The sequence below is a fragment of the Podarcis raffonei genome, chromosome Z, assembly GCF_027172205.1.
Source record: "Podarcis raffonei isolate rPodRaf1 chromosome Z, rPodRaf1.pri, whole genome shotgun sequence".
Lineage (NCBI taxonomy): Eukaryota > Metazoa > Chordata > Lepidosauria > Squamata > Lacertidae > Podarcis > Podarcis raffonei.
In genome coordinates, this window is record NC_070621.1 from 42282157 (window position 1) to 42297795 (window position 15639).

Consider the following 15639-nt stretch of genomic DNA (forward strand, 5'->3'; position numbering starts at 1 on the left):
AACAGTTTTCTTTTTGTATCTTTCTCTAATATTTCTTTTGCCTTCTCTCTCTTTATTTCTCCTCCTCCTCCTTCTGGAGTTCCATGTCTGGGGCCTTTTATTAAAGTCTATAAACTGTATACTCATGGAGGTGGTGTATGATTTATGGAGGGCCCTGGGTGAGAGACAGGGAAAGGTAGGTTTCCCGGGATGAAAGGCTGGGAGGAGCTACAGTCTATAAGGGCTAATAATTACTTTTAAGAGAGGATCCATATTCCACTTATCTGATTTGTATTTCTGTAGTCACTATTTTACTGTATTACAGAATTTTTAAATTACAAATCTCATTCGAACCTGCCTGGTTAAAAAAAACACAACCAAAACAAAGCTAGATTGCATCAGCCAGGAGGGCTGTAGTTATCAGACCAGGGGTAGAGAAAGAATGTAACTCTTTCCTTTCTTAGCTCTACTGAAGTCCTTAGGAGAACTCTTCTTCTAAAATTGGCATTGACTTTGGGGGGAAATCCTGCATAGGCATTCTCTCCCCTCCACATAAATACTAGCTTAAAAGGAGATGTTTTCTAACTCAATGCAATCTGGTTTCTATCTGGTTTCTATCTGGTTTCTCTGCCTGGTTGCTCAGTCAACTTCTCTAAATGAACTATTTAAAAAATAAATTTAGGACCTAAAATTTAGCAATTCACACATGCATACATTATTTCACATGAACTATAATCCAATTACAAACATATAATAAAAATGTGGAAAACCAAAAATCTCTCAACCAAAAATCTCTCAAAAGGTGTTTTTAACCTTGCTTTCTATTTTTATTCCAAACCTTATAAATTATTGAAAACACGGCAACTTACAATAATGTCTTTTATTTTCCCAAACCGAAAACCTAGACTAAGGTAAATCCTTTTTTTATTAAGCAGACCTAAATCCAGTGAATGGAGTACACCTAATTTATATTTCTACTGCTCTGCATTTCAACTGAGACAATTATTATATATAATAAAAGGGGAACTGAATCAACACAGAATAGACACTGAAATTAAACTTTCCAAACATCTCTCATTAACAAGCTCTTGCATTTAAAGATCTTAAATACACTGGGCGTTTGATGCCACTCACTCTGGAATATAGATGTAGTGGAGAAAATCACACATAATTTGAGATTTTAACAAGGTCTAGGTTCTCCGGGGACACGGGTGGCGCTGTGGTCTAAACCACTGAGCATCTTGGGATGCCGATCAGATGGTCGGCGGTTCGAATCCCCACAACGGGGTGAGCTCCTGTTGCTCGGTCCCTGCTCCTGCCAACCTAGCAGTTTGAAAGCATGCCCAAAAGTGCAAGTAGATAAATAGGTACAGCTCTGGCGGGAAGGTAAACGACGTTTCTGTGCGCTGCTCTGGTTTCAGCGGTCCGTTGCGCCAGAAGCGGCTATGTCATGCTGGCTACATGACCCGAAAAAACTGTCTGCAGACAAACGTTGGCTCCCTCGGCCTGTAAAGCGAGATGAGCGCCGCAACCCCAGAGTCGTCTGCGACTGGACTTAACTGTCAGGGGTCCTTTACCTTTAGGTTCTCCAGACACCTTTTATATGATTTGAAATTCTTTACAACATATACAACATTACTTTCAATACAATCCTTGTCACAAGCCTGTCAAATCCGGAACTAGACTTGATAATCTGATGAAGTTGACAGTCTTTACTTAGACTTTGCTATTCTAACTCATGTGCAACTACTCATTCTGCATGCCTATTTTATGGTTTTGTTTTTCATATTTTAATTTTTGTCTGTTGTTATAATTGTCCTTTCTGTTTGAATTACATTGGGGAGGGTTCAGTCTCCCCTTCATTCAGCCTCTGGTTCCATTAATTATCACCCCTTGCTGAGGCAAGTTGCATTTTTTAAAGAAACAAAAAACAAATACACCATTTTGCAGGCTAGATAAGACGTATTTAATATCACCTGCAGTTTGCCCTTGTGTGTGTGGCTGTAAACCAGTTCAAAATTCAAGTTTTAGTAAGACTGCTGTATTGCAGATTATATATCTATATGGACAAAGGGGAGGCTGGTCGGGCAAAAGATTCCTGCATTGTAGGGAGTTGGGCCAGAGGGCCCTTGTGGTCCCTTCTAACTCTACAATTCTATAAGTCTAAGGTGAGGTAGAGCCCTACCATTATTTTTTCTGCACTCTAAAAATCCAAACCTCTGTAGCAATGCCATATTCATAAATTTCCTATAACTGAGGGTAGAGTGCCAGCAAATTTGTCAATTTGAGTTTCTCTCTGTTCTTCAGTTCTGCAGCCTCGTTCAAGTTTCCACATTTCCAAATCAGCTTGAGCTGCTTTAAAAGAAAAGTCCTCATGAGAATTCATCAGCCTTTTTTGTGTGTGAGCTTCTCCTAATATACATTTCTTCCTATGGGAAAATAACTGCTCTCCAATTTTACAGCAATTTCTCCCCAATTTATGATTTTTGTCAATCAGAATTGATCTCAACTGATTAATTCAACCAATTTGTTGATTAAACATTGGAGAGCTAGCTAGACTTCTGGTCTTTCCCAAATGATAGGATTCCCCATACCTGGGCCTGCAGAGAGAGGGCACAGTGTTGCTTAGGAGAAAGACACACATCACAGAAAGCAAGACAAATGACCTCCAGATGTTGCCAGGACTACAGCATCCTAGAAATTCATTGTCCTGGCTGGTGCTGATGGGAGTTGGAGTCCAGCAACACCTGCAGATTCCTCGCCCTGGATATAAAGAGAGAACCCACAGCATAACCCTCAGCTGCCAGTGAACCTCAATTATTCCCAGCTCTGGAATTTGTCGTGCTAGGTATTCATACCAGCAAATCATATGCCAGCCCAGTCATTGGTCTTGCCTTTCCCAACATTCCTCTGGTGGGAGGGCTGGCTGGCTTTCTTTATATTTACATGCAGTGCATGGACAATCCTGCAGATATGCATTCATCCATCTGTGGCTTTATTTTGCTTTCCAAGTGCAAACTCCACTCCCACCCCAGTGCAAACATGGCTCAAGGATTAGGGGAAGGGCCAGCCAATCTGTGCCACACAAAGCTGCTTTTTGTTTCAAACTTTCTAAATTGACTCTTCCCTCCCCTGCTGGGGCTGAATTAGACACTTGAGGAATAGGTACATTCTGATGGACTGCCACAGGTCCTGCTGTTCTAAACATGTCACTGCTGTATTCACATTTAAATAGCAACCCATCAACCGCAGGTTAAAAACTGATTTGATTTGCTTTTTGCCCTGCTTTTTGGTTAAGACACTTTAATTTTTAACAGCACAGGCATACTTTTTTTTTTTTTTGCTATTTCCTTAAAAAATAGGCACACTTAAATAATACATTGCAAAAGGTTTGTTCTTAAGAGCATATATAAATAAAACGGCCTTTCTACAGGTGAGCTCATCCTCACTGTTTTACTGTACAAGCCACTGTTCTGGGCATCCCTCTGTATTGGAAAAGCTGAGAACAGTGGCTCATACAGAAGCCCAATGGGCAGCCTCCTTCCAGGATGATTGCTGTGAGGTTACATGAGCCCTTAATGGTCTGTAATTCACCTTGCATGCCACATTAGCAGCCATCTCATGGCACACTAATGTGTCCAGCCTGGCAAGGACACAGCTCTTTGTTGCTAAGCTTTAAAGAAGAATTGCTGGAGATATATCATCAGGTTGGTGGCAAAGCACTGGTTAACACATACAGTAATCTAATATAGCGCAAAGTTGGTCATGCGGCCTAGAGCTTTTGCACACTCCAGCAGAGGCACACCAGAAGGAGCAGAGCATGGCACATCTGTCGGTAGAACACTACAGAGAAGGACAGTGCACAAAGTAGCACATTCTCAAGGCTGTATGCACCCTTCTTGGAATGCTTCTTGTCTTAGGGAGTCATCGCATATGTGCAGCACACGCATCCCAAATCGATCAGGCACACTGTGGGAAGCAGCATTGAAGAGAACAAGACAGGCAAGCACCATCCTGCAAATCTTTACACAAATCCATGACTTCAGTGGGAATGTGAATGAGGTGTGTGTGTGTGTGCATGCGCGCACATGTGTGCGTGCACTAATGCTGAGAGAGGATAAACCCACAGGTCAGTGGCAGAGCACATGCATTGCACGCAGAAGGTTCAATCCCAGGCATTGTTCGCTGAAAGGGTGGGATAGACCTCTTGGCCCCAGATGCTGAAGAGTTTGGTCAGCCAGAGCAGAGAGTCCTGGCCTGGATAAAAGGGTCCAGTTGAGCTTAAGGCAGCTGCCCCAGGGCAACCTTGTAAGCTGGTGGCCAAAGAAGGCTTCTTGCTTCAAAAGTGTATGCTCTTTCTCAGCAGAACCTAGGAAACCATAAGCCGACTCTCACAAAGCATAATAACAAGCCCATTGTTTGAAGAGAGAGAGAATGAGACAGAAGGTGGTGGAATCATTTGTACGAGTCAAATTTGGCCCTTGTGATAGCATGTAGAAGATGAGCTTTACATAGTGCATATGGACAGAGCGGAATAAATAGTCCTTCTATTTACAATAAGATTTCAGCCTGGTTGTTGTTTGTTCCGGCCGGGGATGGCTTGCTTTTAGCCCCCTCCGTCCCACCTTTCGAGGCGTCAAGAAAGAGCAGGCGTGGACTCCAGAGGCCAAGGAGGATTCTCTTGTACTCCTTCCGGAAATTCTGGTTGAGAATGCCGTATATCACGGCATTGAGGCAGCTGTTAAAGTAAGCCATGAAGTAGCTCACCACAAAAAGCCACTCTGGAATCTGCGGGATGATCTTTGAAGGGTTGATGGAGACCGCCAGGCCGATGAAGTTTAATGGCCCCCAGCACACTGCGAACAGGACAAAGACCACAAACATGGTCAGGAAGTTCCGCACATCAGCCGTACGCACTTTCTGCTTGCAGTCTTGCCTCACCCGGTGCTTGACCTGGATCACGAGGATCCAGATCCGAAGGTAGCAGAAGGACACAATGGAGAGAGGGATGATGAAATGGACCACCACCACAGTGATGGTGTACGACATGCTCACCGTCTGAGCAAAAGTGCATGAATAAATCCTCTGGTCATACTGCAGGGAGCCCACAAAAAGGTTTGGCAGGATAGCCACCAGGGTCAGCAGCCACGTCAGGCAAAGGTAGCCGCAGGTGTTCTTCAGGTTGAAGAGCCTGTCGTACCGGAGGCTGTGGCAAATGTAGCAGTACCTGTTGATGGCGATGGCTGTGATGTTGAAGATGGAGCCAATCACACTGAGGCCCATGAAGAAGCCGCTGATCTGGCAGTGGATGTCGCCCATGGTCCATTCATTGTGGAAGATGGCGGTCAATATAAGAGGGTAGGGATAGACAGCCACCACCAGGTCTGCCACAGACAGGCTGACCACAAAGATATTGCCTGGTTGGGGGATGGGAAGAGAGATGAAGAAATAGTTAAACCCCTGGCTTGTGTAAATATTAATATCCAAAGAACATCTGACCCAGCTTTCAGGGCACACCACCAGCTTACAGAAGAGTTCTGAAGTATAAAATTGCACCAGATTCAAACTTCAGCCACTGGTTTAAAACCGGTAAGGTAAAGGTAAAGGTACCCCTGCCCGTTCGGGCCAGTCTTGCCAGACTCTAGGGTTGTGCGCTCATCTCACTCTATAGGCCGGGAGCCAGCGCTGTCCGCAGACACTTCCGGGTCACGTGGCCAGTGTGATAAGCTGCATCTGGCGAGCCAGCGCAGCACACGGAATGCCGTTTACCTTCCCGCTAGTAAGCGGTCCCTAATTATCTACTTGCACCCGGGGGTGCTTTCGAACTGCTAGGTTGGCAGGCGCTGGGACCGAGCGACGGGAGCGCACCCCGCCGCGGGGATTCGAACCGCCGACCATGCGATCGGCAAGTGCTAGGTGCTGAGGTTTTACCCACAGCGCCACCCGCGTCCCTTCCTTAAAACCAGTAGCAGCTAATAAAAATTGTACGGTGTTTGTATCTCTGACTTTCAAGTTGTGGAATGAAGAGGCCAGACGAAAAATGCACTGTTATGGGAATATAGCTTTGTAGTGGTAATCTTGGGCAGGAGTAGGGAAGAATTCTACTCAATACAAAGTGATCAATTCAATCAACTGCAAATTCCTCCACTCCCTTGGGCACCCAGATCACTCCAGTTGGGTATTTCTGGTTCGTTCCATTGGCTTGCCAAATGGATCCATTCCAAGAATCTGAAAATATAAGTTCTGAGTTGAAATTGTTATTTAGAAGCCATACCAGTTTTGTAAACACACACACACAGGTTTTGAAAAATGCGGGCCAAGAGCTAATAAAAATATATAGAAAGGTCAACTGAGTTTAAGAAAGCAAAGGGGGTAAAAGCTAAGAAAGTGGAAAAGTAAATATTTAGCATGGTTGGGGAGGCAATAAAAGTGTTCTGCAAACAGATAATAGAATTTGGCATACAGACAGAAATAAGCCTGCCATATGCTCCTGTAGCCCCAGAAAGATAAACATGAGAATCTTGTGGTGGACTATAACTTTGAAAAATTTACAGAAAACATATTTATCTCCAGATCCTTCCCATCACTGATCTTCACTTTCCTGCTGCCCACACATTTCAAGTATTCAGCTGGGAAAGAACTATAAAGTTCCTTCCGTTGTTTGGGAACACAACAACAAGGAAGCCACAACAGTTCCGATCTTGTGCTGTTGGGTGTGCAGATGGATAAGGACGTAGGAAGCTGCCTTATACTGAGACTACGGGCCCTTCTAGCTCAACCAAATCTATCCTGATCATCAGCTCTCCAGGGTTCCAGGCAGCGGCCTCTCCCATCCCTACCTGGAGGTGTCACAGACTGGGCCAGGGACCTTCTCAATGCAAAGAAGATGCTCTACCACTGAGCTATGGTGCTTCCCAGGGTGTGTGTGAAAGAAGAAGTAGCCCAGCTCAGGAGGAGTTAAGTTCAGGAGAGTGTAGAGAGAATTAGGCTTTTCCAGGGCAGACCCAACATATTGTGCTGTCTGAAGCAATAAATAAGTCAGGCATGCTATACTAGCAGGCCCTCCCACTCATTCCATTGAGTGGAGCTGTAGACTTCTGCCCTAAAGTCCTGCTCAGATGAGCAGGTGACAGCAAAGGCTGCAAGGTTTTTTAGCTGGGGCAATCAGAATAAGATCCACTATTTGACTATTGATTCAAAACCCTAAAGTGTATTTTATATAATTGACTTTTTGATTTCTATTCTTTGTATATTGTATCGTTGTTTTATTGCTATGGCTGATGGCTGACACAAATAAAGATTCATTCATTCATTCCTGCTCAATGCCCTGGGCTCAGTGCCCTGGGAGGTGTCATTTGAGGACTTTCTAGGGCTCTGGTCTATGTCACTATCAAAACGATAGGCAAATCTGTCAATTTTTCCAATCGGGTAGCCAGAAGTAGAGCAGGCACAAGATACTGTTCTGTTGCAGAGGCAGAATACAATTCTTCAAGTATTTATCCTAGGCCTGACCACTCCAGAGGCTTCATTCAGCCTCCCAATCAATCACAGAGGCTGCTCCACAATGATGAGGACACAGAGGTCTGAGCCTTTGGCAGAACTCACCAAACAAAGGCCTCAACCTTGGACCTCACAGTTCCCTGTTCAAGGAAGAGGAAACCCCTGACAGCATCTAGTGTAACACTGCAAATGTTTAACCTGGCAGAGGGCAAACGAGAAGCAGAGATTCACAACCACTTGAAGATAATGCTCTTTCTTATTCAAACACTGCAATCTGTCAACGGACACTGAGAAAAGTGAGACTGGCATGTGGGATTTCCTAGTACATAGCGCTGAAGTGAAACACGAATGGGCACTGAGGAAGTACTTGTCACTTGAGAGACAACCATTAAATTCATGGGATCACATGCCATCCATCACCATCAGAATGACTGAAGGCAGCAGACAAGGAGCATTCGCAAGAAGCTGACATAACGATGAAGGTTTGCTACAGCAATCCATTTGGCACTGACAACACTCTCTATAAATTCTGCTCAAATGAGAGTCTGGAATGACCATGTGGTTATGAATGTTCTGCACCACCTGCAATCTCTGGCAAGCAGTAGCAAGATTCAAATCGAGGCACAGCAAAATCTAATGTCTTTAAGAAATATGGGGTTTATTTTACACATATTTAACACCTGAAGTCTTCCATGGAGGGGGTGCAGAACGTTATGCCCCAATAGTGTCTCTTGTTGCCCCTCCCATAACTTCAGCAAGCTTAACTCCAAATCAGCAGGCAGTGACGGTTTCTGGTCTTCTGTAAGAAGCTAGTAATGCCATAGATCTAGAGTACCAGAGTCTGTTAATGAAAAATTGAAATTAATAAACAGCAGTCTAAACTACAGAGCCTAGGGCTTGCCGATCTTTAGGTCGGCGGTTCAAATCCCCACAACGGAGTGAGCTCCTGTTGCTCGGTCCCTGCTCCTGCCAACCTAGCAGTTCGGAAGCACGTCAAGTGCAAGTAGATAAATAGGTACAGTTCCGGCGGGTGTTTCCGTTATCTGCTCTGGTTCGCCAGAAGCGGCTTAGTCATGCTGGCCACATGACCCGGAAGCTGTCTGCGGACAAACGCCGGCTCCCTCGGCCTATAGAGCGAGATGAGCGCCACAACCCCAGAGTCATCTGCGACTGGACCTAATGGTCAGGGGTACCTTTACCTTTTAGTATTTAGATAACATTTGGCACATGTGGGGGGAAATGCAAGCTGCAGAACTGTGCCAGACTAGGAATTCCTGGTTTAGCTTATGCAAACCAGCCTGGCAGGCTAGCTAAGTGCAAAGCCATTGAGAAACACTGGGCCATTGTAAGGGCATTTGGCAATGCAGAAAGCTGCCACTCTGAGGAGTGGACAAAACCAGGAGATCTGGGAGGTTGCCAAGGTGACAGGGGTCATGATGTCACAAAAACAGGTGTCCTTTTTGAAATCTAAAGATGTTCTGGGAACAAGGAGGAGGAAGTGGGCAGAAGTGGCTGTAGCTGGAGAGGCTGCACCAAGAGACCAGGGGCAATGACTGACTGCAGCTCTGGAGCCAAGCTTGCTGAAGCTATGAGAGGGACAATGAGAGACATTATTGGGGTGTAATGTTCTGCACTCCCGCTACTGAAGACTTTAGGTGCAAATATGTTTAAAATAAACCCCATATTTATTAAAGGAACTAGCCTCCACTGTGCCTCAGTTTTCCCAATGGAAACGACAACCCTGGCTGAGTGCATGGAACCCCTGGAATCTTGCTGCTGCTTGGCAGAGATTAAGGGTGACAAGAAACCTTCGTAACAATATGGGAGAAAACCCCATTGACGTTTGTTCTGATTCAGTGGTAAATATTGTGTTTCCCTGGGAGAAAGCAACAAGACTGGATGAGCTCTAAGTCAGGTTGCTGGTGGATCTTGCCCACTGCCGGGTACCCCCCAAGTGGCAGAAGCTCTCTAGCAGCAAGGACTAGAAAATACTTCTGCTGCATAACTTATGGCAGCCTTCCGCAGGAGCACCACAATGTGTCTTATGTGCCTCATGATGGACTGATAGGGCAGGCAGACTTGCAGAGGCTGCAGACAATGAAAGGGAATGTAATTTTCTGAACTCTGAAAGTGTTAAAGGTTAGAAATAATGCTGTCACCTGAGTTCACAGTTACATTTCTCAGCATATGAACTTTTCCTGCTCATCTGTGTTACAAATCTAACAGCATTCCCTCCCTCCCCCATCCCAAAAAAGTTCTTGCACTTAGAATTTGGAATCAAAGAATTACAGAATTGTAGAGCTGGAAGGGACTGTGAGGACCATCTAGTTCAACCCCTGCAATGCAGGAATATGCAGCTACCCCATACAGGGAATGAGTCTTTCTTTCTCTGGTGTCTTCAGTGTTGCACTGGTAACATCTTAATGCCAGGGACACTTGGGAATGTTGTTTTATAGGGCTTCTAAGAGCTTTGTACAGGCATAGGCAAACTCCAGCCCTCCAGATGTTTGGAACTACAATTCTCATCATCCCTGACACTGCTCCTGTTAGCTAGGGATGATGGGAACTGTAGTCCCAAACCTCTGGAGGGCTGGAGTTTGTCTATGCCTGGCTTAGTATTTGCAACAGGAATCTTAAGGCTTACCCACACTTCTGCTTCTCCTGTGCCTAGAAGGCATGGGATCAAGCAGTTTCCCACTTGTCCCTGCCACTTCCTTTGGGAAAACTGCTCTGTAGCACTGAATTGGAGCAAGCGTCAATCTGGGGGAAATCCAATTGATGCTTGCTCTGATTCAGCGTTAAGGAATGGGTTTCCTATTAAATAGAGGGAATGATGGACGAAGGACACAGCTCTGTTAGATTCACAACTCTTTATTACAGCAGTTAGAACTGCTCCTGGAGACAGACAGACTTGCATATGTATATGTCTGTTTTATATAATACTATGTAACTTCTAACAATAACAACTCCCAACTAGCTAACCAATCAGTGAGCTGCAGTTCTCAATCCTTCATTTGCATACTGGTGGACCTGAGTGAGAACTGCAGCTACTCTTAATACATAACATTTCCCCAGGGAAAGTGGCAGGACGAGCAGAAATCTGGATGAGCCCTCGGAGACCACATGCCCCAGGGCTGATTGTTCCTGAGCATTCACATTACAACATGCAACATGCAAGGAGCCTTGAAACATGTAATTCCCAGGGCGCCTGTTGATCACAGTGAGCACTTGCGTGCCCTGGGAAGATTGCATTTCCCAATGTCTGTGTGCTTGTAGTTCTTTCTACTAGAGCAGCACTGAAGGCATTCAGGGGCAGGGGATGTTGTGAGTATTCCTAGTTACCACTGCCAGATGATAACTGGAAGGGAAAGAGAAGGGGGTGGGGCAATGTAAGTTTGGAACTGGCTAAGAAGTTTTTAGAACTGTTCTCCCAGGGGGTTTGCCCAACAGAAGTTCGATTCAGCACACACACACACACACACACACACACACGAGAAACTTCAGCTCATCACTGCTATGCAAGTTTAATATACTTAAATTCATGCAAATAACCCCTTTCCTTGCAGGAGATTTCCATTGGGAACCAACCCTTAGAAACATTTCAGGGTTGGGCCATCTCAACTGGAACAGCTCCCTCTCGGAAAAGTCACATGCATTTGGTGTAAAACCTAAGCTTATCTTGATGGAACACAGCTGCCTCCTGGACCAAAACCAGCATCTTCTCAAATCTCTTGGAACCACAAGTGTGACATCTATAACTGAAGACATAGGAGGAGGCAGGTTTTCCCACCAGCATCTTTGGGATCTCTAGGAACAAACAAGGCATTGCTAGGCTGGTAGCCATGCACCTCCGCCCAGTGGTGAGCAAGGGTCCCTTTATAGTAAGAAGCAAAGCAGCCCTGAGTGGAACGTCCTTTTCCCTATATTGCCTCAGGCCCCTGATGTGGTTGGCTCCAGAGGCATTTGGGGGAAATGGAGATGGGAGGCAGCTGTAGTTTCAGCTAGCACGTTTCTCTGTGGCATACACATTGCCGTGGTAAACAAGTTTTTTAAAAAGGGGGGGAGGGGGAGGAGACTGATAGCCAGAATCAGCTCCCGGTGACCTCTCCTATGTTCATGGGTCTTGGCACCTGCCTGATCATGTCAGGTGCTGGCACCAGGCCCGCAACAGATCCACTTCTCCTAGCCCTTGGTTCTCCCTGGTATGAGCCAGGAGAAGAAAACACTGGTGTGGCATCATTGCACTGAGACTTTCACATGTCTCTGGCAGCTCCTTGAGTGGACAGGGAACTCATGTCATGTGTCTTCTTTTACTAGATGTTATGAAGAATATGTGGGGAGGAGATGTGGGGCTGCTGCTCTCAAGGGCAGCCACGTAACCCTTGTATGGCTGTTACATATCATGCCTTAAACTCATTACATATTATATATAAGCAGACAAATAGTAAAGATGTGTTACGGAAATTACGGAGGGGGCACATCTTTAAAGTTGTTAACAGTTACAAATATTATGCCTGAATGTATCCTTTCGACTTGACAGCTCAGGGAATATACCTAGCTTTATGAATCATATAAAATCAACCCCTTTGCCAAGTTCCTCCATTTCAACACCATTTTGCCCTTGGAAAAAGGACTCTTTCCCCTTCCACCTCCCCAAGCTTGAAGACATGTGTACACACCTCCTGCCCCAGGAAATGCCCAGAGGTGACAATTGCTGGGCTCACTGTTCTCCAAGGGAAGCCAAATCTCATCACCAGACTTGCCTCAGGCTCCAGACATGCAAAGGAAGTTCTATTGTACTTTGGGTGGTGGGACTTCAGAGGTGTTTGCCTATGCTCATCTTATACAGTGGTACCTCTGGTTACGTACTTAATTTGTTCCGGAGGTCTGTACTTAACCTGAAACTGTTCTTAACCCTGAAGCACCACTTTAGTTAATGGGGCCTCCTGCTGCTGCCGCACCGCCGGAGCACGATTTCTGTTCTCATCCTGAAGCAAAGTTCTTAATCCGAGGTACTATTTCTGGGTTAGCTGAGTCTGTGACCTGAAGCGTATGTAACCTGAAGCGTATGTAACCCGAGGTACCACTGTACCTGGGTCTTACCCTGACATGTCTGCTTATGCTAATCTTGTACCAAGAACTTGTCTGGACATGTTTGCCAAGGTTAAACTAGTGTACCCCCTGTCTACCCCTCCCCTTTTGTGACATGTCAGTGATGTGGCAATAATGTATCAGTGATGCTAAACGAACTGTATTCTGGGATATGGTGGGAAACCTTTAAAAGTCATTGCCACCCTATCCTCAGGGTTCAAAATTCCTCTTTGAACCTGTTGCGCAATAAACTTTGGTCTACAGCTATTTGTTCCGGTTGGTGGCTGGACTCCTTCCTTTATTCTGTAGGGACCTGTGGGCTCTGCCCGACCAGCTGGGTGACTGAGCAGCCTCGCACCTAGATTTTCCGGTTACAGATGCATTGCCAATATTTGGCAAAAACATAATGTTCAGATGAACCACTGAGGACTAGGATCATGGGAAGCTGCCATATACAGAGTCAGACTATTAGTCCATCCAGCTCATTATTATCTACACTAACTGGAAGCAGCTCTCCAGGGTTTCAGAAGGACATTCCCAGCCCTACCTGGCGATACTGGGGATTGAACCAGAGACCTTCTGCCTGCAAAACAAATGCTCAACCTATTTTCCCCAAATTAAAAAAAAGGTAAAGGGACTCCTGACCATTAGGCCCAGTTGTGACTGACTCTGGGGTTGCGGCGCTCATCTTGCTTTATTGGCCGAGGGAGCCGGCGTACAGCTTCCGGGTCATGTAGCCAGCGTGACTAAGCCGCTTCTGGCGAACCAGAGCAGCGCACGGAAACGCCGTTTACCTTCCCACCAGAGCGGTACCTATTCATCTACTTGCACTTTGACGTGCTTTCAAACTGCTAGGTGGGCAGGAGCAGGGACCGAGCAATGGGAGCTCACCCCGTCGCAGGGATTCGAACCGCCAACCTTCTGATCAGGAAGTCCTGGCTCTGTGGTTTAACCCACAGCGCCACCCGCGTCCCTCTTCCCCAAATTAACAACCAATTAAATGAATTATCAACCCACTTCTAATATTGTCTGCAGTCCAGCTTCTGTCTAGCTTAACCAAGATATCACCCATCTTTCCTGCTCTACCAAGACCACTTTCTAAACCCCTGCAGAAAGTAGTAAGCCCTGCTCAGTTTTCAGCTGTATTTGTGACATTATGACATTCCAGCAAAGGAAATTGGAGACAGCTGCATCACCTCAAACACCAGGCTGGACTCAGATGAGTGAGCCAGCACATCTCTGCTACTAATTTCTGGCTACTCTCCTGTCAACCAGATTTTTCCAATCTCCAGTTTTGTATTATTTTGACAGCCATAAAATCTGAAAAAGAAATTGTGGTTTTCTAATCAGCTGTCAGTCAAAATAGGCCTTTTTTAATATATGCTGAGCTTTGCCAAAAGGACAGAAGGACCTATTTTGACATTTTATAATAGATTTGCATATTATTTCATTTGCAGAAGTATTCATAACAATTCTGAGGAGTCCTCATAAAAATCGGATTATTTATAGGTTTCCCTTTGCCGCTGAACGGAAAGCTACAACCATCCTTTATACAGAACATAGGAAGCTGCCTGACCCTGAGATGATTGATCCATCTAGCTTAGTCCTGGCAACTCCCCACTTGAGCAGAATCAACTCCTGCACTACTGCACACATGCACGGCGGCACAAAATAAATAAATGAATACATTCAAACCCAGAAGTGGTGGGAGAGAGCTGAAAAGTGCTCGTGGTTCGTAAGGAGACCCTCCCCAGAGCCTGAAGAGGACCTCAGCAAGCCAAAATTCAAGAAGTAAGGGTTTAAATTATTATTTTTTTAAAAAAAACTTATGAGCTCCAAAATGGCATGTGGGAGATCTCACAACTGTGGCACTACCCTTCTCAACAGCTGTTGGGCAGGAAGCTGTATTGCTCAGACGCATTGTTCCCTGTCCTTTCTGGCTATCTGAAGACAAAGATAATGGAGAGCAGCTAAAAAAACAGGTGTTTAGAGGCTTTAGATGGTGCTCATTTTACTTATGCATGTGGAGGCCCACAACATAACCCCAACGAAAGCAGGGGGAATTGCCTGTGCTGTCTAGACACTTCCGGGTTTCTGTTATGTACAGTCATACCTCAGGTTGAAGTTGCTTCAGGTTGAGCGCTTTCAGGTTGCGCTCCGCAGCGACCCGGAAGTAACGGAACGCTTTACTTCCGGGTTTCGCCGTTCGCACATGTGCAGACGGTCAAAATGACATCATGCACAGAAGCGTTGAATTGTGACCCACGCAGACGTGCATACGCGGGTTGCATTTGCTTCTGGGTGCGAACGGGGCTCCGGAACGGATCCCGTTCATATCCAGAGGTACCACTGTATTAAGATTAGCTGCAGTTCTCACTCAGGGCCACCAGTATGCAAATGAAGGATTGAGAACTGTCGCTCACTGATTGGTTAGCTAGTTGGGAGTTGTTACTGTTACAAGTTACTTAAAGCAGCCAGCTAGGCTGAAGTCAGTCTGACTCCATGAGCAGTTCTAACTGCTGTAATAAAGAGCTGTGAATCCAACAGAGTTGTTTCTGTCCATCTTTCCCACTATTTAACAGTTTCAGAAAGGGGTGTCTTCCAATCCTACGTGGATTAAAAGAAGAGGTCTTTTGCATGCAAAGAAGATAATCCACCACAGTTACATCCCATCTGTGCATCCCATCCCATGTCTATCACAATTATTTGTAATAACCATTTTATCTTCAGAACAACTCAATAAATTAGATCTGTAAAAATCAGGGATGGATATGCTAATAGGTCCATGAATCAGTCAACCCAAGTCCTCTTTAAATTTATACAAAAAAATAATAATACACAAAACATAAGAATAAATATTGTCAGCTCACATTAACAATAAGAATAATCCATCAGCCATCACTGATATATATTAATATACACCATCCATCTGCTCTGTTAATAATAATAATAATTTTTTTCATTGAAAAATTGCTTCCTATGAGGCATTCCAAAGCAATTTACATCTACAAAGATTACATACATAAAAGCAGTTAAAACAATTAAGAGTGGGAAACAGTGGGATGCAAT

The 15639-nt window shown here is 45.1% G+C and overlaps 1 protein-coding gene across 1 annotated transcript in view; it reads right to left on the bottom strand.

Moving 5' to 3' along the window:
* Positions 1-1469: 1469 nt before the first annotated feature.
* GPR50 (G protein-coupled receptor 50) overlaps positions 1470-15639 on the bottom strand; it is a 47888-nt gene continuing 33718 nt past the window's right edge. The window contains exon 2 of the mRNA XM_053373892.1: positions 1470-5396. Within this exon, the coding sequence (XP_053229867.1) occupies positions 4531-5396 (866 nt within the window). The 3' untranslated portion in view covers positions 1470-4530. The remainder of the gene's footprint in view (positions 5397-15639) is intronic.